This window comes from Dichomitus squalens (genome assembly GCF_000275845.1).
Source record: "Dichomitus squalens LYAD-421 SS1 unplaced genomic scaffold DICSQscaffold_45, whole genome shotgun sequence".
NCBI lineage: Eukaryota > Fungi > Basidiomycota > Agaricomycetes > Polyporales > Polyporaceae > Dichomitus > Dichomitus squalens.
Window position 1 is genome coordinate 35,973 of NW_006766927.1, and position 23,127 is coordinate 59,099.

The following is a 23,127-nucleotide window of genomic DNA, read 5'->3' on the forward strand; positions in this document are numbered from 1 at the left end:
CCCCAAACCAACAACTACGCATACAGCCGAAATTACGAACATTCACACCATGATCCTCGCAAGATATTAGGGCGAGGATACCCACCGACGTCCAAGCCGCTCACTGATCGTCAGACGAGAGAGCATCGTATGTCGGGCAGAGGTCTGACCACGACTTTGGCACGGGGTTGGCGGCCTTAATATCGGAGACGTCCTCTGCAAAGACGACGGCGAAGCCAGCGTCGAGGTGGAAGTCGATATGACAATGGAGGAACCAAGGGCCAGGGTTGTCCGTCTGAAAGCGAATGGTGACACTGTCGTTAGCTGCGGGCGTGCCGGTTGACACGACGTCGCGCCAGACGGGGTCAATGTAGTTGTACTTCTGTGAGCCCGCACTGCGCACCACGGCGAAGGCATGCTGTTGAGAGTAAGATGCTGTGAATATAACTCCTATATGGGGAACGGATGGCAACAGGACGTACGCCGTGGAGGTGAAAGGGATGGGGAGCACCAGGGGCGTTCAACGTGGCGGGTAAAGTGAGTTCAATGGATGCGTCCCTAGGAAGTTCGTAGACACTGCCGGCTGGCAGGAGGTCCGTGGCAGACTGCGCCCCGCTGATGATCTGAAGCAGGACAGGGACAGTGGGAGGCACGAAGGTAGCGTTGTTAATGAAGAAATTGGTGCCGTTGAAGTTGAAGGCCAAATTGATAGCTTTGTCGACACCTCCCTGGAAAGGGAGACCAGGCTGGAGGGACAACGATGTTGGGCATATCAATATCTGGTTCCTTCGAACCGACTGGTTACGCACTGTTATTCTCGGGATGAGAGGGTGGAGATCAACCTCGTCAAGGAGGTCCTCAGTCGACTGCTGGGACGTCGTAGGCTCTACTGTTGCGGCCCCTTGATAGCGTAGGATGGCCGAGTTGATGCCATCTGCGAAGCCCACATTACCGAAATTCGGGTTGGCCCGGATCCAGTAATTGTCCACGGTCTGGTTCGCTGTAAGCTAGACGAGCCCGTGAGCCTCGGCTTCCACGCAGACTGAGCTTGGTAGAATGCTCACAATAAACGAATAGCGTTGAGCAGCGAATATCTGAATGGCGTTGACCGTGACCGGATCAGTCTCGATGCCATCAACTTCGATGACAGATAGATCGTGATTGTCAATGCTGAAGACGTAGTTCGGATCGCAGGACAGAGACACAAGGCGGAAGCGATAGCTATTACTGACTGTTAGCTCAATGTCAAGACATCTGAAACATATACGCACCGCTTGCCATGCGAGACCGGGATCACGGCGAGATCAGCGGTCGGCGTGCTGGGGCTCCGGCCAAGACCATTGATAAGGGTAGCATCAGAACCGAACCTTGTTGCCATACAAGCAATGAGTCACGTAAATCTGTGAAAAAAGCTACCAAAACGCACGGGAAGCGGGGTCCAAGTCTGGCGGCAACGTGGTACCAGTCCGCAATGGTGATGACGGTGGAGGCTACGCCACATGAACATCAGAATTTACACAAACCACATGCAGGTTCAGCGTACTACTGACCGTCGTCAACATCATATAGCAGGCGAAGAGGGTCAAGAGGATCATATACGACGAAGGGACCTCTCAGACCATCGCAGTATTGCGTAGACAGATGACTGTGGTACCAGAAGGTCCCTGCATGGGTGGGGTTAGGTATCAGTACCCCTTCAATCACATCTATCGCTGGACTTTCGACTTACCAGCCTGATCGGGCACATGAAAGTCGTACAGGAACGAGTTACCACTAGAAATCGGGCATTGGTTCACGAAGGCAGGGCCATCTGCCCAATTTGTGCCTTTCTGGAAGAAACCGTGCCAGTGCTGCGGGAGAACATCAAACTCGTGAAGAGAAAGAGCAAAGGAAGGAATTTACGATACTAGTGGACTTCAGCATCGTATGGTTCGTCAGCTTGTCTATGACATTGAGTTGGAAGCGATCACCCTATCGTACTAAACGTCAGTTTGTAGTCAAAGGAGGGAATGTAAGTGAAGGGCAGACCCTGTTGCCAGTGATGAGCGGTCCAGGGAAGACACCGTTCACCACAATGGCAGCACGAGTAAAGCCATCTGGGGCGATGTCGGCGTTATAAATGGTCAAGTCGGCAACAGGTCCAATGCTTGCATACGCGGAGGCAGCACAGAGGACGGTGATATAGTAAATCCACTGAAACTTGGCCATAGCGAGGGAGGGAGAGGGGACCGCACAAGGGCCTGATGGAGACCGGGGCTTGAGGAGGCAACACTTCCTCGGCACATCCTTTATGAGTGCCAGGGCGTCAGGGGCGTCGATATCCTGTACGTCGCGAATTTGGTGGCTGCTCTTCGTTGCTGCCTTACCAGGGCATATCACGTCCACTTCTGCCATAGTCTGGAGTTACTCGCCTCCGCCCTGAAAGGCGGTGTTCAGTATGCGTGAGAGCATGCACACCTTGCATCGGGCATACCTAGGTGCCCATGGAGCCTTCTCGTGGTTCTCACTGACCGTCGGGAATTACGACCTTCCAAATCGGCAAAGGTGAGAACCGCTGAAAGGTGACCCGATGGCATCGGTTCGTTAGAGAGCTAGACTAGGCGACCTTTGGGTGTCTGACACCGTGGGATCAAGGATTGGGATGCATGGAATAGAGACTCTCAACCGGTCCTCTTGAGGAGTTACATCTTACCGCGCTACATGCGCACTTTTCGCGACCTCAAGACGGGATCCAGAGACATACGGCGCATTGCGATCTTGACCTTGACGAACCGCAAGTGCAAGGTAGCTGCTGATGGTTCGGGTCCAAAAAGAGCCACAGTATGCGTGTTGGAGTTCGTCAGCAGCTGTGGCACGTACTACGAACCCCCAAAGCTTGCGAGACTACTGTCCGCTTGAGCAACGATATGAGAATCGTCTTAGGCGTGCAATGGAAGTCGAGACTCCAGTGTTAGGCTTAGCAGAAGCCGTCGTCAGGGACAAGAACAGGGGTGGATGCTGAGCCTGAGGCCTGGGTATCGACATGACTCCGCACGGTTTGAAGGGGTCTTCTCGTAAAGGCGGCCCTGGTTGAAGCAAGCGGACGGGCTGCCATAGAGGGACCCCTCTGGCGTCTATCTCGACGTGTCATGGGCGTCTGCGATGATACGTTGCTGGGATTCCTTTGAACAGCCAGCTCGATGTCCTTTCCGCCTCATTGACAAGCTACAGCTGACGCTTACCAGTGCGCCATCGCTCATCTACAAACCTTGCCGGACTGTGGTGTGTAATACTCTTTTTATGGGGGTATGTGACTGCTATCGTTCCTCTCCGATGATTCTTCGCCTGCCTCTTAGCCTCCAGGTCAAATGGCATCGCGATCCGTTATGTAAGTAAATACCGAGTATGACAGGCGATGGTCTCGTCATAACGCTTAATGCCTGTTGTAGGGACTCACATGCCAATATAGAGAGACTCGGGTCGTCGATACTCTCATCATCATTGGCGCTAGGATCTGGATTTGCTCTGCATCCTACGTATACGTACTGATATTCTCAACGTTTCAGCCATGACCTCAACTCGCTGTCTAGGTACCCCTCATGAATTGCCTCCGTTTGAGGACAAGGTTGACAAGGTCCACTCAGACACAAGTCTGCCGCTCGACAGTGGACGTATGGGATCCGAGTCGTATATGAATTCTACCGGTATCCTGTATACTGTGCAGGGCGCTGCTGCCCGCACGGAAAGGTTCTATGTGATCTGCCTAGTATGCAAGGCAGCTACACGAGTGACTGTAGCTCGCTGATTGAGTGATCCGCTCAAATCCCCTGTCTCCCTTTCCCTCGGATGGCCGGTTTCAAACCCCCTTCTCCTCGTCCAGGCACACTAGCGCGTCTGCGCAAGTCTTCTGCCAAGCAGCGTCAGTCGAAGCACTAGTTCTGGATCTTCCTCTCTACGGCCAGGGCCCTACTCGTGCGACGGTCGTGGCAGCGAGTCGGCGCTTTGCCTGCCGCCATTGGACATTCCGAGTCACTGATCCTTGGCCAGGTCTAACTAGGTCCGGCTCTCTTCCCTTTTGTGCACGACGACTTCCCCTTGTTGCATCCCACCGTTCCAGACATTTCGGCCAAACCGACACTTGGACCGTCTCATCTGCAATTTTCCACGAATGACCCCACCCAATCAGCGCGGCGCTGGCCGCCCATATGTCTCGCCCAGGTACCGAGGTCTCGTCCGCTCCCAAGTGTCAAAGAGAGTAACTTACTACGGCCATTGCTGTCAACCTGCGACGCAGTGCACAGATTCCCATAACCTGTACAACTCAACAACTCAGCGCAGCTCCAGCTGAGAAGGCGCATGTATCGTTTTGTAACATATTCGTCATGCTGTCGATGATAGACGTGCAAGCTCGGCGGAGAGTGTCTCAAGGTGAATGTCGAATTCGAGGGAACACACGTTACAGATTGCCGTCAGTCCCTATCTGTGAAACTATGGCTACCAGATGACTGATAGGCATATAGTCTCATGACGCAGGGCCGAAGTTCGAACATCTCGACTGCAGGAAGAGATGGGGATCCCGCCGTGAAGAACTACTATTTTGACGTTCCAATTCCTTGATCGCCTGTGACATTACACGGCCATTCGCCATTGAAACACCGAAGGCCTTCCATCAAGATAGACGATATGCCACCTAGATTCGTCTACATTGATCGATCATGTTTGCAGAAGAACTGCTAGCTGCGTATGAGAAGCAGTGCACTGCAAGATTACTCTCGCTTCCTTGCTACGCTCAACGAGTCGGGCTCAAGTGAATTGATGTGTTCGATGATCATTGTATGTACTATTTGACTTCGTGTCCCGCCACTTATTGGTTGATGATAGTTTCCTTATTGTCATCTGTTTACCAGGTTGCTTCAACTTCTCCTATCCCCAACTATGTCTAGGGTATATGCCAAGAGTCTGGTCGCGTCAGAGCCGGTGTAGTAAGCCTCAGCGGCGGTGATGCACTTCGTGTGTACTTTACGGAATGCTCAGGTGTGATACGCCACAAGTCATGACCGTCACAACCATAGGAATCTCCCTTTCATCAGATCTTAATCCTTTTGTAGACGTCAGGCTAGTGGCGTTAACGTCCATCAATCCCTATCACAAACTGTCTGTCGCATTGCGCTCGTTCTCCGGGATGGATAGCATTCGACTGCGCAGGTATGATCCCCCTTATTGCCACTGTTGGACTGCGCATGCCACGCCAGAGATCCCTCAGATATACATTCGGCCGAGTTATACGAGCCTGTACAATACCGTACATATACAAGCTAGCTCTACGTCTCCTTTCCTAGTATCCGGTCAATATCATAGTCGTGCAAATCGCTGGTCGTGGGATTAGGAAGCGTACTATGTGGTTTCTACTCTTGTACGAACCTTGCTATGCATGGTGCGCCCCGAGCCTTCTCACGAAGCGCCATCACTTTGAGGGCGAATTCCAAGCCAAGCTCTTTGACGTCGTCCATGGTGAGTGGTTCTGTACGCACCGCCACCTCCTTCAGTGCAGGCAAGAACCACTCCTTAACGTCGTATTGTCTCGATATGCGAAGACGAGTCATGCAATCCTGTGATTTCAAATACTTAAGGGCCAGGGCCCTTAGCTTCGGAAAGTCCCACAAGGACGCGAGCTTGAGGACAGGTAACCACGAGGTAGGTATGAATCGTATGGAGGTGCCGTCACCAGCTGCTAAAAGCCTAGTACACCCTCATAGCATCAGCGCGGCTTATGAAAACACATACTATTATACATACCTGCAAGACAAGACTCTCAGGAACTCCCTGAGGTCGTCTGCTTTGATGCTCTCTAGGAAAAGAGGGTAGTCCTCGCTTGATCCCTCTCGAGGCGAATCGGACGTCGCCGGAAGGGTAAACAGTCCTTCCCACACCTCGGACTTCTCAAAGTAATGACGAGGTACGCAAAAAAGAGTGCCCTCGGCCTAGACAAACATAGTGTTGGCTTGTAGCTGACGTGCTACAAGGCATGATCTCTATGGTACTGACTTACTCGGAGGTAAAGCGGCTTGACGTCGATGAAGAAATCATTGTCTCGCGTATAGGAGTGAGGCTCCATTACTGCGATGCTTTTGTCCGACGACTGAGACATGTTGGACGAGTACAGGTTAAAGGGCGTGAAAGTCAGCCACCGTCACTCGCGATGTACTTATCAGATGACCCTGTGCTGCGGTAGCTGCCCAGCGCTAGAGCGCTGGAGTCTGAGGCGGCTCGCAGCGCATCAACATCAACGCGCTTCTACTTGCCCTTACGTATGCACTCTGGACCACTCGCTGTTGCTACATACGAGCGCACGAAGACAGATGATTGGAACAGGATTGTATATAGTACGAGTCACAGCAGCACCAACGATACAGCAAGATGAACGCGCACAGCTAGTACAAGCGCGCATGCGCACAATTCTACAAGCAGCAACCAGATGAAGTCTACAATATCACAGCATCACCGAATCCTACACACACGAAGGCCATTACTCGCACCCGTCCTCGCATACACCGCACGACACTCACGGAGTCCGTGCCACCTCCCAACAAGCACGGGCCGGATAAGCACCGACGACCGACCAGGCACGCACGTTCGCACGTACTATGCCCGTCCTTTGCCGTGTGGAATAACTGTCTGAAGCGTCGGCACGTCGCTCTTGCTCGCCGAGTGCGCGTGACCCGGTTTGTTCCCAGGGGTCGGTGCAACGAGCGTCGGCACTGCGGCCACGCTCTCCGCATCTTCCATTCCGACGATGTCGTCCACCGGCTTCATCGCGTCCACGTCCGGCGATGGGACCTGCACGTTCTCCTTTCCGCCCTGTGTCGCGGTCTGGGCGAGCGCGGCTTCGGCTTGGGAATCTGCTGCCACCTGTTGGGCTTGTCTTCTCCGCCGTGCCTCTTCTTCCTCTGCGCGACGAATGACGTCGATCTCACCCTGTACGACGATACCGTCGAGCCAGGCGTGGTGGATGAGCTCGGACGCCTTCGCACGCTTGTCAGGGTTGAGGCGAAGCATCGGGGTGAGGAACGACGCGATCATGTCCGCCTCCTCTTTCGGGAGGAGGTACTTGTCGTGCAGCACGGCGTCTAACGGCCAGAATCGCAACTTCTGAATATGTCGCAATTCACCTGCGCGATCGCGAATATGGCGAATTGTGGATCCAGAGAGAGAAGTAGCGGCAGAGCAGCGGGTGCATAGCCACAATGCGGCAGAACGGCGTATGCGATCGAAGGGGATAAACAAGATCAACGTTCGCTACTAACGCACGAGACAAGAGAACGGCACGGACCTCTCCGGTTGAAAAAGTCGGAGCTGTACTTGCCCGAGAACGCGAGGCTCTTCGGGAACTCGCCCATGAGCTCGATGATTTGCGCGATATGGTCGTCGTCCTTGCTGTATCGCGAGCCAGACGCTGGATCAAATAAGTAGTCGCCCCCCGTTATGAGTTCGAAGATCTACCCAGCCAAGCGGACGAGATCAGAGATTCGAACGCGGACACCACGACACAAGGCGACACAGCACGCGAGCGACAAACGAGCACCTACAATGCAGGCCACGCTCCAGATGTCCGCGCTTGGCCCCCACTTCGCGCCGAGTATAACCTCTGGACAACGGTACTGCCGCGTCTGGATATCGTCCGTGAAGTGGTGCTCCACCCACGTTGCTGGAACGCACGCGCACGTGTCAGCACCCATAACTTGTACCGCGTATGCAAAGCACGCAAAGTCAAGACGCACCATTACCCAGGTCCGCGATCTTGACCGTGATCTTCTCTGGACCCTCGTATACAGGTCCTCCGATTCCATCTACAGACATAGCGCTCGTCGACAGCGGCGGATCCGCAGCGTCCATCGGCTCGTCAGTAGTACTTGAAGCGTACGCCGGCGGGGCCGACGTAGCCTGCACGTGCGGCTGAGAAGAGCTTGCGCCCGCAACGGCGGGGGCCTGCTGAGAGAGCAACGATGGCCCCGCCAGCTTCGCCTTGGGATCTGGACGCGTCTTCTCTCCAAAAGGTGACCCGTCTAGCGTGACGTTCTGTATCCGCTCCGCTGTATCCTCTGCAGAGTCTGCGCGCTGCTTCTCCCTGTCGCTCGGTTCCTGCTCGTCGCTGTGCGCCTTGACCTTGTTCGAGCTCCCGACGCTCCCCGGGCCGCTCGCTCCATCGCCATCTTCAATTTTGCTCATCCCGAACGCCCACCGGTCGAGGTGAGAGGTGGAACCGAAGGAGGAGGACGGAGAGGGGAGCGGCTGGGAGCCGGTGATGAAGACGGATTCAGAGCGGGGCGTCTGGTTACCGCCCCGCCCGCGTGAAGGGGGAACACCGACTAGGCGCGTCGGTGGTGGGGTTTGGGAGGCCGACTGCGCCTGCAGCTCTGCCTGAATGACAGATTCGACGTCTTCAATGCAGATCAGGACGTTCTCGGGCTTGAGATCTGCAGAAGCACGCAGACATCAGCTCTGCCGTACCAACCGCTGCGGGGGCATTCCTTAAGCTCGCCTGTGTGAATGACACCACAACAACGATGCATGTAATCGAGGCCTAGGAGGATCTGCTTCGCGATCTGCCTGACCAAGTGCATGGGGACGCCCTTGTTCTGATGGCGCTTGATCAGACCAAGCAGGTTCTCGCCGAGTACCTCGAACACCATGCAGACGTGCGTGCCGTTTGGGCCTTTGTGTCGGAAATGGTCGAGGAAGGAGATGACATGTGATCGACCGGGATGCGTTTGAGACGGTGATGGAGGGGGGTTTGGGTTCTCGGAGGTGGCTTGCACAGGTGGGGTTGAGGAGGTGATCAATCGCTGAAGGAGCTTTATCTCGTCGAGTGCAGTCTCGGTGTAGCGTGGAGCAGACTTGACAACCTTGAGTGCCACGTGCCTGTTCAGCCTGCAAGTAGAGTGGTTAGCACCGCCAACCTATTGTACAAGCCTGGCCACGATAGCCTATGCGGATGCGCAATTGAACACGTCGTCACGGCTCGGAACTTGCCCTCCTTGAATGCGTCATGCTCTGTGAGCATGTCGCTGGCAACAAGTAACCATTCACAACCGACAATGGGTAAATCGCTGCAGTATTTGGCAGGAAGGCTCGTGTTGCGAGAATGACAACATTCACGGACCACGCGACCGCACCGTCTAGAAGATGGCGCTACCTAGCCATATCGGGAAAATACCAGCGAATAACTCGGCAGAGACGAGAGGGCACAGTGAACGCGAGGGGCGCAGAATGAGGACGGACAGGAAGGGTGAGAGCGCGCACGCGGCGTGGAGCGAATGAAGTGCTCATGCTCGCGAAGTCTTGCGACTACGCACCGACGGGGAGGAAGCGCTGCGGGAGTCTAATGGACAGCCTGCATGGCTTGATCGGCCCTCCAAGCCCTACCTCAGCTTTATGGTTTGCCTCTGACGAGTTGGATGACGCTGAGGAGGGGAGGTAAAGATAGAATGCTTGTCAGGAAGGCGAGGGACGCTGCGGCAGGCGGAGGAGACTCGGGAAGCGCGCCCAACAATTACAAGACGGCGCGAATGCATGCAGCGAAAATCACGCGCATATCGATGCGCGCAATCGTAATGCACCGCGAAGCAGCGGCCAAAACTGCGGTAGAGGTGCGCCTGAAGCGTCAGCACCTCCCCACAAGCTCGACGGCGGCGTGCGGTGGGTAGTCGGGCGCGCATAGGGCTCGTGTGCGGGGTTGCCTTGAGGGCGTATGTCGCGAGTATGGGGCGGAGCAGGAATACGGAAGGAAAAGGATAGATATAGGATAGATATCAAGGGAAGAGAAAGCGCTCACTTGGTGTCCTTCGCCAACCATACTGTTGAAAAATGGCCCCAGCCAAGCTTGCGGACGACGAGATATCTGCCGTCGGAGAAGGTGTCGCCGATGTGTACGGGGTGGTACCCGCCCTTGACGTAGTCCTCCCAATCCTCTTCGTCCTCGGTCATGACAGAATGAGAGTGAGAAGAGTCGTAGGAGCCAGCGTGTGACATATTGACCGAAGGGCTATCGCTCGCTGAGTGGACCTGCGGTGATGCAGAGATAAGGGCGCGGCATGGAGATAAGGTTGCTTACGACGCACAGTTTCCGCGTGAGATGACTTCGCTTTCTGCCTTCGTGCCTATTAGAGCCTCGCCGGGAACAGGGTTGGCCGTTTGGGCGGGATACTGGGCGATGTCTGTGCGACGGAGGGAGGAGTATGTTGGCGAGAGGGACTTGGGATGCGCGCGCGTCCAGCGAGTGGTAAACATCTCCCGATTAGGCAAGTGCCCGCGGATTGCGCGGCTGCTGATTGGCTCGCCCCGCTTAATCTCCTCCTCCGGATATCATACACTCCTCCGCGTGCCTATCGCGCCGCACAGTATGCTATGTCCCTGCTGCCACATAGTCCGTCAGGCAATCCTCCAAACCACAACCTCCACATTGACAACGCATAGCCCGCTTCCAACGCCAGATCCGCCTGCACCCGGAGCAGAGATCACACAATTCCTCCCAACGTTCAAGCCAGGACGCCAACCTTGCTCCGGCCATCGAGACCGACCACACGGTCTGTGCTGACAATGACCCACACGCCCGGTCCATAGTCGCGCGACTCCGCCATCCTCGCTGTCTCTTGATCGTGTGTCCGCCGTATCGCTGCGCACTTGGCGCATCCGTTAGAGACCCGCGCCGCGTGCATGTCTGCAATGCTCTCGGAGAACGGGACGCCTTGGGTAACATGATCCTCCCTGTACGTCCAGAAACCTCTGGGCAGGCTTCTCACGTCTTCTCTACGTCCTTCCCCCGTTTCATATCGCGACCCCGTTGCCCACGTTGCTTCATAAAGATCCAGGTCCGGGCAGCTCACGGATGCGACCGCCAAGGGTGCTGCGCGACGGCGTCTCTTGCGAGACCAAGGTACTTGCAGAGCAGAACCCTTGTTCAGCATGACAAAAGCTCGACAACCACATGCCCAATCCTATTCCGAAGTCCGTTCAACGAGCAACAAATTACATAAGTCCGTGACTATGCACTTCTACCTCGAACACATTCTCTAGCTCCGTCCTGCAGAGCGCAACGAGCCACAGGTATCCGAGGGACAGCCTTTGTGGTGCGAAACCGAGTCCTGCGCCCGCAACGTTTTGGGGGAAGCACGTCTCCTGTACAGACATTTTTCTGTCAATACACACTCTTTGAACGATGCGAGGATCAGCTCACCGGCTCAAGGGACGCGCATTTCCTTAGCGCCTTGGCTATGCTCAACGCAAGGCCTAGCATTGTCGTCTCAAAACTTGTGAGGTCAGTTGCTATGTGATGCTCTTGCGGCAGGCCTGGACATGCAGGCCACTGGCCAAACACCGTGAGCTGGTGTCTTCTAAGTGAGTCGGCAGCGCTCACCCTCAACCTCAGCGTTATAAAGCATGTCCTGCTCTCCAACAATAGGGTCGGTATCCGTTTGTATGGGTGCTCTACCACATTCACCAAGGCGCCCAAAGTCTCGTTGAGCAAGAAGCTGATTGGTACGCCTTCTTTGCCTTGGATACGTTTCGCGAGATTGAAGCTAACAGCCCTGCCAACTCCTAGACCGTACCGGGGTAATTTCCTGTGTACATATTCGTCAAGGTCGATACTCGGCCTGCCGACATAGCGTGCCAGTGGACTTCGAACGCTTGTAGAGTATAAGACTTGAATCTCAGCAGGTCGGTCATCCCACACAGTGGCGTTGGGTGGCCAGGGCAGTGGTTGGGTACGATGGCGCAGAGGAAGATGTGTTGGATGGTTCGACGAGCGAGAAGATGCGGTCGTATAGATGACCTCCGACTCTGCGGCTTTCCATTGTCGGTCATGGTCACATGTGGTCCTGTCGCGATCTTTCAAGGAGAACCCAGGTAGAGGAGTGGCGGTGTAGGGGTCCATTACTGAGAGGTGTGCGAGGTGGAGCTGGAATTCCCTTGATTCCATATTCGATCACAGTACTATAAGAATCGGATAGTGTGTCAAAGCGCGAACATGCTCTGTTGTGAACGCGCTTTGTCCGGGGTGTGGCTCGGGTCTGATGGGGCCACTGGTACGCAAAGCGGGGAAGAGATCTTGCTCACGGTCCTTTCGATTATACATGAATACCGTGCGCATACTGATATCGCCCTCGTCGTCCTGATGTACGACTGGTGCGCCGCTTTGTAGCGCCAAGTACAATAGGCCTCCTTCCATACTCGGTCAGGCACGAAGCCCTTGCGCATGTATACACCCGCTATCGGCTAGCTCGTGTCAGAGTGGTACGGCACAGGAACCGAGTGCCTTACGGCAATTACGCACAGCGTCGACACTTAGTAGTCGTTATGTTGCTGCTTGATTGACTAACGCAGGCTTAGCGCCGTTAACGAACGTGGGACACTGCGAGTATACGGTAACCGAAGGAGTATAGACTGAGGTTACTACGTCTTGAAAGGGATTGTGCGACTGTACGCAGTGAGAGACAGAAGTACTCTAGTCGCATTGGTGCGTCAGGCTTGGCTATAGCCAGTCACACTCAACTGCATTGATCAAGATAAACTGCAAGCATTGGATTACGAGTGACCCTCCGCAGCGGCACTACGATTACCGGACGGCAAAACTAACTTTGAGGACCATTTCCGGCTTGGGGCTTGTGTAACCCATCGACGGATAGTTGATACCGGCGAAGTTCCATGTGATCGGCTTTTCCGGAAGCTCGAACTTGAAATTATCGACGAGCATGGACAGAACACTTTCTGAGCGCAGTAACGTGCATGTCAATCATATAACAACAGTCGCGAGTAGTGGTAAGTAACACGCACTCATCTCGAGCTGTGAGAACTTGAAACCGCTGCATCGTACAGCATTGGTTAGCAGCGGGTAGGGCGCCATTGGCACGAGGACTTACATGCAAGCATATCCTCCCGCGAGGAAAGTCATCCTGGCAAAAACCGCATAACGTCAGGACAGTTGTGAAGACCGAGATGCATCAATGTAACACCCACGTGTTAGCATATATCCCAGGGATATGAGCCTCCTCGACGGACCGAGGCAGCGGCTGCAGCCATCGTTCAGGCTTCCACTTGCATCCGTCCTCGCCCCATATAGCTTTGTTGGTATTACAAGCGGGCAGGTTCGCGATCACGGTCGTGCCCTTCGGCACTGGGACCTCCGTCATTATCGTCCCATCGATAGCATGGATTGGCTCGAGTAGCGGGAGCATCGTATCGCGCCACGCTCTAAAAGGTCACCTCAAATGAATGGGTGGTCGCCGCGGAAGTCTGCACAGCACTCACTGTCTGATTGAGATGTTTACTGGGGCGAAGCTAACGCACCATTAGAAGACAGCACACCCGACAAACTTAGTTGGCGAGACTCACAGACGCAACGTCTCCCGGCAGACCGCGTCGAGGTACGGCAATGCTGTTAGTTCGTCATACGGGATTTCAGCACCGTAATGCTCGATTGCTGCACGTAACTCTGCGCGGAGATTGTCCTGCACGTCCTGATGCTGACATAGAAGATGCAGTATGCGCGATACCGCGTTCGACGTAGTGTCAACACCGGCAAAGATGAAAGTGCTGTAGTAATGGGAGCCCGTATGGGTATCAATCAACGGGAGTGCTAGATGACTTGGGGCCCGCTGACTTTAATTGCGCTAACAGCTCGTCATCGGGAAGCCTATCTTCGTCGGCGGCTTTCATGTTTTCCTTCACTGGTGTCGATTTTTAGAGGGTCGCTATAGTAGATGCAAGAGGAGAAACGTACATAAGATACTAAGCATGTCCTTCCCTTCTCCGACAGCGTGGACAACATCTCTGTCTCCGTGTTCGATGGCTGCCTTCTTCTCGTTATAGATCTGCCTTGAACGCTCGTGCATCACATCGCTGATTGTCTTCATACGCTGGATAGATTTGATAGGCAAGCGATCGAGCATGAAACGGCGGAACGATGCGGGACCAAGCTTCACTGTGACCGGTACCAGTGCTCTTGCCCACTGAACCTCAGCGAAGGTCGGTCTAGAAGTGAAAGTGAGTTCCGCAGATTGCGTAAATGATGGCGATAGTGCGTACGAACACGAATGCTTTGACGGCTTCAGCGAAGTCGTTGTGCACTTCTTCAACCAGTGGATCAAAAGAGTATCCCATCATACCCTGTCCGACCAGCTCCAGTGCAGTGCGACCCATCCAGGCAAGAATGTCGATTTCCTGCAAGCCATTGATGACGCGGGCCTCAAGACCGACCTTCAGCTGAGAGAAGATCATTCGCCCTTGAGCCAATTGATGCGTATAGATACTTCGACGGAGTCACCTTTCCAGTGATGCGGTAGAAGATCGGTGCCAATCCGCGTATATGAGCCGCGGAGAACGCAGGATTGAGCGATTTACGCTGTTTCCTATGTTTCTGTCCGAAGGTGGACAAAAGGCCTGGCCCAAATAGCAATGTGTTTGTACTTAGTACAGAAAGTTAGTCGGAAACATAGGTTCACGACCGTCGCGACGGGGATAACGCACAGGATGGTTCGGGGGCCTCTGCTGTAACTCTCCTGGTCCTTGACATATATTGAATGAAGAGCCTTAGGATCGTACACGTGTAACCACCGAGCCTAAGGTTCTCCGCAGATATAGGTGCTGAAATCGAGTGTGAGAGAAGGAGTGTAACATACCCCAAAGAAGCCATTGATCTTCGCAACCGGGCCGTAACTATCGAGAAACCCCGTGAGCCATTCCGCATTGTCGCGAGCCAAGAGCTGCTCCACATTGCCTGCCACAAACGGAGTGAGACTCGCGTTGTGTCGCCATCAGTGCACCGTACCTGAGAAGACCGATCCAGATGGGGGACCCGGAATCCTGTCGACTGGAGTACGCACGATATAATTCCTGATGAGAAGCCACAGAAGACGGAGGGCACCCAGAGAGACAGCCAAGACGAGCAGCTGGGTCATGGCAGATATCGGATGGTGAAGACGACAAGGTTCACGTTCAGCGTGCGAAGTGCTTCTGCAAGTCGACGAACTGCGCCCGGCGCTGTCTCTCTATGTCCGAAATGTCAAAACCGGTTGCGTGCATGCTGATGCGGAACGAGCGTTTCACGAGAATGACTAGTAGCAGCGACCGACCACTCGATACGATTCCTACCGTCTCTCAATGACGATCGGAACAAGGGCGCGGCGAGACTCTTCGCTGTAGTCGATGAAGGGGCAGCAACATCACTACTTAGTACTTAGTCACGGTATAGTCGGTTAGTACTTGCGCGCCAGCACGTTGCCTCAGCGTCTATACGCACTTCTGCCTCGGCGCCAACTCGGCAGGGATTCACCAGCTTCAGGCTAATTGAAGCCACTCGCCCGAATACCTACCAGTCTTGTACTTGGTCCAGGAGAGCCGTATCACTTCGATAGGTTATCCAAGATGGGAGATCCAATTACAACGCATACTACACTAGCGGCATGCACCATGCAATTACAGTATTCTAGAAGTTCGAACTACTAGCTTGATATTCCTTACTAGGCGGCAGCCGCAACGAATTTCAGAGCTTCCTGTCGGCCTCGTCGTAATCCTTAGAGGGTCAAGGATTCCAAAAACTCATCCTGAGGGTCATTTCGGGCTCGTTGCCTGAATAACTACTTGCCGAGTAGGGAACTCCTTCGAAATTACACACTATCGGCTTCTCGGAAAGCTCGAACTTGAAGGATGACACTAAAATCGCAAGTGCCACCTCTGTAGCATCCATTCAGTCCATCTCAAGGCTGCACGGGATCCATGCGAAGGAAGTACTCATTTCGAGCTGTGCGTATTTGAAGCCGCTGGTATATGGTCAAATTGCGTCAGCGCACCCATCACAGGCCCACGTATAGACATCGAATCTCACATGCAAGCATGACTCCCAGCAAGGAACGACATCCTAAGTCAACGCAAGATGCTCAATCGACGGAAATAAGGACAGGCAACGGATGCCACCTACAGATTCGAGTATGTTCCAGGGACACGAGCATCCTCTACGGCTTGAGGTAATGGCTGGAGCCATCTCTCTGGCTTCCATTCTAGGGCGTCCTCCCCCCACAAGGCCTTGTTGGTATTGCATGCACGGATATAAGACCATAAGATAGTACCCTTAGGTACGAGGATCTCATACAAGAGCGTCCCATCGACACCACAGACTGGCTCGGAGAATGGGAGGACGGTATCCATTCGAGCCCTAGTTCACGCCCGGCGATTAGCTATGAAGATTCCTCAGAATCATTAGACCTATATGCACTTACTCTCTGACGGATAGGTACGCCGTAGGGTATCTATCGCCCACGGAAAACAGTTCAGAAGCCAAGCGAAGTACAAGCCGAGACATGCACACTTACAGACGCAGTGTCTCGCGACAAACAGCATCCAGATAAGGCAGCTGCGAAAGCTCATCATACGGGATCAAAGGACCGTACTGTTCAAACGCCGCTGTGACTTCAGAACGAAGTTCACTTTGGACGTCTCGATGCTGACAGAGCTGATGTAGAATACGTGACAACGTGGTAGCCGTAGTGTCCACTCCAGCGATGATGAACGTGCTAGGTGTGCCGCAAAGTTCGTGATCAGATGACTCGGTGCCAAAGCTTCGCACACACCCTATCTGAGCCAAAATTTCTTCATCAGGGATCTTGTCCTCATCGGCAGCGTTCATGTTCTCTCTCACTGAACAAATGTTATGATGGCATGAAAAGAGACGGTATATCGTGGGGCTTACGGAAGATGCTCATCATATCATTTCGTTCTCCGACGGTATGCAACGACTCCTGATCCCCGCGGGCGACTGCCGCTCTCTTCGCCTCGAGTATTCCTTTCGCCTTGTCATATAACGTGTCACATACATTCTTGACGCGCTGGACGGATTTGATGGGCAGCACATCAAGAACGCGCCGGCGAAACCACGCCGGTCCAAGGTAGCCGAGAAAGGGGATGATGACTGCCCAGTTACGGGCCTCCGTAGTGGCAGGTCTGGGTAGAGAGGGGCACGATGATCAGTGCTCACACGGATAGCAAGATCGGCTTTAATTAGACAAACATGAGATCCTTGAACGCCTTTGCGTATGCGTCTTCCGAATCGGACACCAGGGGATCAAACGAGTACCCAAGGATCCCCGTCCAACGAGCTCCATGGAAGCGCGCTTCATCCAACCAAGTATCTCGATATCCCTCGGACCATCCTTGACCTGTCTCTCGACTGCGGTTCTGAGCTACTTCTTGTCATCAGACAAAGTTTGGATGAGAAAACGTGGCCACGACATCCCACCTTTCCGACAATATCGAAAAACAGCGGGGTCAATTCGCGCATGTGGGGCGTGGAGAACGCCGGATTCAATATCTTGCGCTGCTTCTTGTGCTTTTCGCCATAGGCCGACAAGAGTCCAGGCCCGATAGTCAAATCGCCGGTTCTGCGATTGCCCTTCAGCGACGCTTCGACCAAGACCAAGCGTCAATACGTACTCGTTGGTTATCTTTCCCCTCCAGTAGTTGTCCTGATCCTTGACGTGGATGCTGTGCAGGGCCTTCAGATCATAAACGTGTAGAGTCTTGATCTGTAGCGACTGACGTCAGGGAGCTCGAAACAAGAGGAGAAAGGAAACGCGTACTCCGAGGGCAGCAGTGAGCTTGGACACCGGACCATAGGTCTCTATAAGATGGTTGAGGAAGGCGTCGTTGTCGTGGGTAAAGAATCGTTGCATGTTTCCTGGTTCATGGAAGAAAACATTAGTGCGTCGGTCAAGACGAGCATGGTTTATGGGCACAAACGGACCTAGGAGCAGTGATGCTGGAGCCGGTCCTGGGATGTTGTCGAGTGGGGTGGTGCCCACAAAGAAGTTACGCGTGAAGCGCCATATCATATAGGCAATAGAACAGACAACAACGAAAACAGCGAGGTTGGCCATGAAGGTCTCCGGAAACCATGACCAGCAAAGATGGCGTCCAGAAGTATATATCCTTCTCTGGGAACGAGAAGGTCGATCGAGTCACCGAGTAGACTGCTGCCGGTTTCACCCGTGTGACAGAGCAACGCTTCGGTTTGGTTGCGCAGTGTTGAGGCATCGTGTGTGAGCTATAGCAGGAAGAGCATCAGCGTCTATGGGGGTCGCGGTACCGGTGACCATTCAGATGATGACTTTGATACGTTCCGAGAGCATTCGTCCGCACGGCCTGCCTGTGCGTGGCGCAAGATGTGGGGCGCATTGACATCTCATGTACAACAGCACGCATCGCTTGACGTCAATTCAATTACAGTATAGGATTGCACTACTTAGCTGCGAGTATCCAATATGCCCGAAAGATATCCGAACCTTTCCGCCATGACAACTCTCAGAAATCTCAAGCCTCCACTACTCTTCGTCGTCTGACACTGGATCGCGAGAGTCCTCGTCGTCGTCTGGGAGAGCTCCCAGACTCTCCACGGAGAGCCCTAGCTTCTCGCGCACCAGCCCAAAGTCGAGGTCATTTGCGCACTTCTCGTGGTTCTCTTCGCCGTCGAGGACTGCGTCGATGTACTGCGTCTCCGCATCGTAGAGACGACCGAGCGGGGTGAGTTCCTCTCGCGCGCGATCGACAATGCAATCAAGCGCGTATTCTGCCTTGCCTCCGTTATCGAGGAAGACGGCAATGGGTTTCAATGACGCGTCTTCCGAGTCACGCAACTCAGCGAGTTTGGCGGAGACGGTAGCCACAGTGGGGAAATCTTTGCGCTCCTCGCTGAGCAGGTCCTTGATTGCTTCGAAAACGGCAATATATCCACGATAGACAGCATCTCCAGACTGTGTGGAGGGCCCGATCTTGTGGCGCACTTCAAGGGGCAGATAGTAGACGGAGTTGTCTATGTGGGTGTAATCGATGGGGAGGACGCTTGTGACATCTTCTCCAACACCGTCCTGAGTGTGGAGGAGAGACTTCGCGAGCCCATATCTAAGCTCCGTGGAGTCTGAGAGGGCATATTGACGAGGTGGTTGTGGCGGGAAAAAGGGATATACACTCACAGTCCAACAGCTCCTTCATCCTAGGCGACAACCAGCCCTCGAAACATTGGCCGCAGGTACAGGTCTGCTTCGTTTCAGACATTGCGGTCCGATAGGTGGTAAGATGGTCTGGCCAAGAAAGGTATTGTCATTCCAGTTCAACGAAGACCGAGTTCTTATGGGATGCGCCCAAGCATGGAGACGGACAAAGCGACAGGATAAGCGCCAAGGGAGATTTCCGGTGCGTGGTCCCTGCGTGCTCTGAAGACAAGACCGGAAAGATGGCGGCGCGTTGAGTACGACAGTGACGGAAAAGTACCAAAGCACTTTTGTGAATTGTATGGGGATATCAAATGGAGAGCATGAGTGAGACGCCGAGTAGACGAACTGCGGATGAATCCAGGCCACTGGCGCCGTCGTACACTCCCTTCGTACTGGGATCCGACTGTATGCAGTCCCATCCGGACTTGACTAGTCCGAGTATGACGACGTCTTGGCCGCCATGATATCGACGGGGCTGCAAACAGCACAGGCCTGTCTCCATCATCCTCAGGCGGCTCATCCGTGGCTTTCCTTGCCAGCTCCAACGTAAACAGGACAATGTGGATGTCAGTTATGGCTCTTGTCATCCCCGAGCTTATCTATCGGCTTGGTCCGTATCATGTTGTTCACTTCCCTCTTCTACAACAGAGTCCGAAGGCTGATTTCGACTGCTGGAGCCCGGACCTCTGCTCTCTCGCCAGCTTCGAGTCTCACTTCGAGTCTCCCTTGACGACCACTAAGCGCCCAAGATGACCAGGCTTCCGAGTAAGTACTGGCAAGCGCCACCTGCGTCTGCTTCTAGTAAAGCCACCAACGGGAGGGTATGTCTAACGCTTCGCTTTCCATTCCGCTTGGTATGTGAGCCTTCCCTCTGAGCTGTTTCTCGAGACTGAAACGACAAACAGCCTCTCGCAGACCCCAATATTCGTTCCTCCGGAATGGACAGCACTTCTGCTTTAGAGCTCTTTTCCGGTAACGGTGCGTGATGTCGTGCATATGCGCTCAACTCGCTTACACTGTGCATATAGCCTGCTTCAGTCCACGAGTCCCTATAATGGCGAAGAAGGAATGGGGTGAGTGAGGCGAGGCGCGCCAGTGCGATGTCTCGCTGGAACTCCCACTTCTGCTCTAGTACATAATGGAGGCAAAATCGCCTTCCCTCAGTCTGGCGCAACGGGTGCGACGTACGTTTTCTGCGATGGCGAGGACGACCCATGGTTTCTCAAGTGAGTACGCGCTACTCGATATACCGCAAGCAGGCTATGCTCAAGTAGTTTCCGTGTCGATAGGTTGTACCAGAGGTCTATCGCTGTAAGCGCAGAACGTGAGGAAGTAATTATTGGCTGAACCGAACCTCCCAGGTATTTCACTGGGCATGGATCTCTGCAGTAGTGGCTGCACGGTTCCGTCTGCCAATCTCCGCGTACGTGATTGACGGTAAGTTATGTATCGAGAACCCTTCTCACTTCAGGCTCAAAGAGACATTCTAGGCTACTCCACCGAACCTGTCCGACCCGCATATAGCCAATCCGGTGATCCGGAAGAAGATTTAGACCGCACACTGCTGAGCACTCCTCCCTTGAACGCGCATATAGTCAGCCCGTCGGCTAAATCCGAGCCCTACGAGTCGAAGAGTGTTACGCCACCCTGCGGAGATGTATGTCCCGTCGTAGATCTACGCCTGATGGTCCGATCGCGGCAAGCCAGAACGGGGCGCCCTTTGAAGACCAGCGAAGTCATCGAGCGTTTTCAAGACGAATACGAGCACAAAGGGGCGCCCCCTATGCGGTTAGTCCGACCTCTGTCATCGGGTCATCTAAAAACGTACCAAGGTCTTTTCAGGCGGCTTGCTGCGACTGGTGCTATCCCTGTGTCCGAGGCGCTCGACGCTTTGCGGCACGTCTCTACAGCTAAGGCGGTCCAGTTCGTCCCGGGGACCGTCCATCGCGGAAAAGAATTTCAGTGCTGGTATGCTTGACGAAGGCTACGCTTCTTCCTTTCATCTACGAAACCCGACACTTCCTGCAGCAGACATGAATTGTGGTTTCACACGTCAATGGCAGACTGAAATGAAGAGCTCTATAGGCGTGCATTCACTTGTCCAGGGTAGTGTCTTCTCGAATCAAGATCATGTATAAATATGATAAGCAAGGATAGGCTACATGTACGATGGTATGGCAGGTATCAATGTGGTCTAGGCATTAGTCGTGAAGAATACATCAGTGTACAGAGCAGAGGCGCAGGCACAAGCACAGAAGTCGGCAGCTATTCATCCGGGTCTGATACCGCATAATTCAAGTCGGCGATGAAGAGATTGCTCTCCACGCGCTCTAATCTGACAAGCCAAACCCTATAGAACGCGTCTTGGCGTAGCCGAAATTCGAACACCTCGTAATGGGATAAACGGGATGTACGCTGTTGCTAGACATGTCATCAACGACGAGTCGGGACAGGAGGGATACGTCATGAGTACGCTCACCTCAACGAACCTATTGAACACCTGCGCCACCAACATCGCCAGCTGCAGCCGTGTCAGCGTGTCGTTGACGGGGACCCATTCCTCGTACACCTCGGCCGCAGGCTCGTAACCTGCCGGGTGCGGCCACTGCAGGCATGATGGTAAATGTTTGCTCAGGCAAGCATACAGGAGGATGCGCACCACGAAGCGGATCCTAATCCGCCGCAGTGCCACGTTGGTGAGCACCTTCGTCCTTGCTCCAAGGACAATTCTGTGAAGCGCTGCTGCGGATGCACACAGGAGCGCATACATAGGTATGCCGCGCTGTCGAAGAAACGGCCGGGCGTTCCTGTTGAATGAGAACTCAATCTTTTGTCCGACTACAGCTTGAGACCGCGTCATGGGTCGGTCCACGGCCCTTTGCGAGTGGTCTCCACCGACGTGTCTGGCATCGCGAGGAACAGGCTTGAGTACCTGCACCTCGCTCTCAGTCAATGTGGTGGCGCCTTCGATGGTTGAGAACGCCCTGGGGTATTTGTTCTCGGTTTCTGGAAACAGTGATTGGTACAATCGCGTCTCTCCTTCAAAGATCATGTCCCAGTCATCCATGACGGGAGGAAGAGGTGGGCAGCTCGGAGAGGGAGCCTTAGATCGGTAGCGCGTAGAGCGAGTCTCCATCTGGGAACCAAGTGCGTTTACGCGTCGACAGTCGAGACTTCGTTGTGGCGGGCTGTCGCTGTGGCGAGCAGTTGGTGTTGGTGGCGCGGACGGCGTTTTGGCGCAGAGTATAGAACAGATTTGAGTGGTTGGCGGCGTGTTCAACACTTATAGACACAAGGAGGGCACATGCGATAAACCACAAAGCGCGAAGGGACAAAGCTCACCAGACGCTTTGGCCGAAGCGAGATGCGAATGTCCGCATTGGAGGAACAAAGCCAATTCCGGCACAACGTGAGGCGGTGCTGCGTCGCAAGAAGTAGCCCCAGAACATGTCTGAGGCGCAGCAATATGTCAGCGTCCACGGTACACGCGTCCGTGGTTGATGTCATTTCCAACAACATATGGGGTTCGAAGGTGCTGGCTTCACAATGTGCCAGGCCGCAGATGGTGGCCAAAGCGCCGTCCGAGTCGGGTTGCCAGTGTAGAAGTTCGAGGGCAAGCGGGCACAAATGGGATTCGCGTTTGGCCGGTGCAAACGCGTGCCGTACACACTAGATACAATAAGGCTTATATACGTAGCTAAATAGGGGTAGATAAGGGCGCGGGTATCCGTCGGGGAGGCGGGACCTGTGGCGCTTGTTCCGCGAGCTCGCCATCTTGACGCCAGGATTCCAACACATCCCCTCGAGCGAGCGCGGGCAACGAGCGAAGGGTAACAAACAAATGGAACGGGGCGGGGATAAGGGAAACAGCGAGCAAGGAAGGAGGGGTTTGTGTCCGCACAAATAAGGGATAACGTACGATAAGTCTAATACATCCCCTTAATCGGGGCGTTTACCACGCTTCCGTCTCCTTCTCGGCAAGAAGCCGATCGGCGCTAACGGTTGCCGAAAATGCGCAGTTGGCCTCTTCAGTCTTGAGCTCTGGGCAGTCGCGCTGATAGTGGCCCTTCTTTCGAGCACCTTGAAGCAGGTGATGCGCTCGAGCGGGGTGCGGGCTTCGTGTAAGCAGCGA

The 23,127-nt window shown here is 54.2% G+C and overlaps 8 protein-coding genes across 8 annotated transcripts; 1 reads left to right on the plus strand and 7 right to left on the minus strand.

Moving 5' to 3' along the window:
* Positions 1-100: 100 nt before the first annotated feature.
* On the minus strand, positions 101-2,187 carry Dslcc8 (laccase; the record flags this gene model as incomplete). The annotated part of the gene is made up of 10 exons (XM_007369165.1): positions 101-397; positions 462-725; positions 789-986; positions 1,044-1,200; positions 1,251-1,346; positions 1,406-1,469; positions 1,530-1,643; positions 1,709-1,829; positions 1,882-1,950; positions 2,008-2,187. 10 exons carry the CDS (start codon positions 2,185-2,187, stop codon positions 101-103), a joined length of 1,560 nt encoding a protein of 519 aa, XP_007369227.1.
* Positions 2,188-5,191: 3,004 nt separating this feature from the next.
* On the minus strand, positions 5,192-6,089 carry DICSQDRAFT_110868 (uncharacterized protein). The gene is made up of 4 exons (XM_007369166.1): positions 6,008-6,089; positions 5,755-5,939; positions 5,380-5,697; positions 5,192-5,328 (listed from the first exon to the last, which is right to left on the minus strand). The coding sequence occupies exons 1-4, from the start codon at positions 6,071-6,073 to the stop codon at positions 5,280-5,282; spliced, it is 618 nt and encodes a 205-aa protein (XP_007369228.1). The 5' UTR covers positions 6,074-6,089; the 3' UTR covers positions 5,192-5,279.
* Positions 6,090-6,327: 238 nt separating this feature from the next.
* Positions 6,328-10,192, minus strand: DICSQDRAFT_139814 (kinase-like protein). The gene is made up of 7 exons (XM_007369167.1): positions 10,077-10,192; positions 9,791-10,020; positions 8,498-8,886; positions 7,737-8,432; positions 7,545-7,663; positions 7,289-7,454; positions 6,328-7,127 (listed from the first exon to the last, which is right to left on the minus strand). The coding sequence occupies exons 2-7, from the start codon at positions 9,985-9,987 to the stop codon at positions 6,601-6,603; spliced, it is 2,094 nt and encodes a 697-aa protein (XP_007369229.1). The 5' UTR covers positions 9,988-10,020; positions 10,077-10,192; the 3' UTR covers positions 6,328-6,600.
* Positions 10,193-12,519: 2,327 nt separating this feature from the next.
* On the minus strand, positions 12,520-15,137 carry DICSQDRAFT_110876 (cytochrome P450). Its single transcript, XM_007369168.1, has 13 exons — positions 14,783-15,137; positions 14,634-14,731; positions 14,482-14,573; positions 14,279-14,420; positions 14,045-14,217; positions 13,736-13,986; positions 13,616-13,682; positions 13,348-13,548; positions 13,264-13,293; positions 12,973-13,206; positions 12,876-12,908; positions 12,790-12,818; positions 12,520-12,723 (listed from the first exon to the last, which is right to left on the minus strand). Exons 1-13 carry the CDS (start codon positions 14,910-14,912, stop codon positions 12,572-12,574), a joined length of 1,632 nt encoding a protein of 543 aa, XP_007369230.1. The 5' UTR covers positions 14,913-15,137; the 3' UTR covers positions 12,520-12,571.
* Positions 15,138-15,927: 790 nt separating this feature from the next.
* DICSQDRAFT_173350 (cytochrome P450) lies at positions 15,928-17,882 on the minus strand (the record flags this gene model as incomplete). The annotated part of the gene is made up of 9 exons (XM_007369169.1): positions 15,928-16,165; positions 16,230-16,259; positions 16,323-16,399; positions 16,824-16,950; positions 17,018-17,184; positions 17,246-17,387; positions 17,440-17,531; positions 17,586-17,683; positions 17,750-17,882. 9 exons carry the CDS (start codon positions 17,880-17,882, stop codon positions 15,928-15,930), a joined length of 1,104 nt encoding a protein of 367 aa, XP_007369231.1.
* A 293-nt stretch (positions 17,883-18,175) lies between these two features.
* On the minus strand, positions 18,176-19,235 carry DICSQDRAFT_139822 (uncharacterized protein). The gene is made up of 2 exons (XM_007369170.1): positions 18,975-19,235; positions 18,176-18,919 (listed from the first exon to the last, which is right to left on the minus strand). Exons 1-2 carry the CDS (start codon positions 19,054-19,056, stop codon positions 18,327-18,329), a joined length of 675 nt encoding a protein of 224 aa, XP_007369232.1. The 5' UTR covers positions 19,057-19,235; the 3' UTR covers positions 18,176-18,326.
* Positions 19,236-19,744: 509 nt separating this feature from the next.
* DICSQDRAFT_129138 (uncharacterized protein) lies at positions 19,745-20,973 on the plus strand (the record flags this gene model as incomplete). The annotated part of the gene is made up of 8 exons (XM_007369171.1): positions 19,745-19,816; positions 19,901-19,973; positions 20,024-20,068; positions 20,128-20,221; positions 20,285-20,306; positions 20,357-20,432; positions 20,669-20,783; positions 20,838-20,973. The coding sequence occupies 8 exons, from the start codon at positions 19,745-19,747 to the stop codon at positions 20,971-20,973; spliced, it is 633 nt and encodes a 210-aa protein (XP_007369233.1).
* A 287-nt stretch (positions 20,974-21,260) lies between these two features.
* On the minus strand, positions 21,261-22,062 carry DICSQDRAFT_173353 (uncharacterized protein; the record flags this gene model as incomplete). Its single annotated transcript, XM_007369172.1, has 3 exons — positions 21,261-21,416; positions 21,475-21,600; positions 21,655-22,062. 3 exons carry the CDS (start codon positions 22,060-22,062, stop codon positions 21,261-21,263), a joined length of 690 nt encoding a protein of 229 aa, XP_007369234.1.
* Positions 22,063-23,127: the final 1,065 nt, after the last annotated feature.

Coding starts and splice junctions, on each gene's coding strand:
- DICSQDRAFT_139822 (XM_007369170.1), bottom strand. CDS start 19,056: ATGTCTGAAACGAAGCAGACCTGTACCTGCGGCCAATGTTTCGAGGGC. Junction 18,920..18,974: donor GATGAAGGAGCTGTTGGACT/GTGAGTGTATAT, acceptor ATGCCCTCTCAG/ACTCCACGGAGCTTAGATAT.
- DICSQDRAFT_110868 (XM_007369166.1), bottom strand. CDS start 6,073: ATGGAGCCTCACTCCTATACGCGAGACAATGATTTCTTCATCGACGTC. Junction 5,698..5,754: donor CTGAGAGTCTTGTCTTGCAG/GTATGTATAATA, acceptor AGGGTGTACTAG/GCTTTTAGCAGCTGGTGACG. Junction 5,329..5,379: donor GGCGCACCATGCATAGCAAG/GTTCGTACAAGA, acceptor TCCCACGACCAG/CGATTTGCACGACTATGATA.
- DICSQDRAFT_110876 (XM_007369168.1), bottom strand. CDS start 14,912: ATGACCCAGCTGCTCGTCTTGGCTGTCTCTCTGGGTGCCCTCCGTCTT. Junction 14,218..14,278: donor TCTACCGCATCACTGGAAAG/GTGACTCCGTCG, acceptor ATCTTCTCTCAG/CTGAAGGTCGGTCTTGAGGC. Junction 12,909..12,972: donor CCTGGGATATATGCTAACAC/GTGGGTGTTACA, acceptor GGTTTTTGCCAG/GATGACTTTCCTCGCGGGAG.
- DICSQDRAFT_139814 (XM_007369167.1), bottom strand. CDS start 9,987: ATGTCACACGCTGGCTCCTACGACTCTTCTCACTCTCATTCTGTCATG. Junction 7,664..7,736: donor GATCGCGGACCTGGGTAATG/GTGCGTCTTGAC, acceptor CGTGCGTTCCAG/CAACGTGGGTGGAGCACCAC. Junction 7,128..7,288: donor CGACTTTTTCAACCGGAGAG/GTCCGTGCCGTT, acceptor GCGATCGCGCAG/GTGAATTGCGACATATTCAG.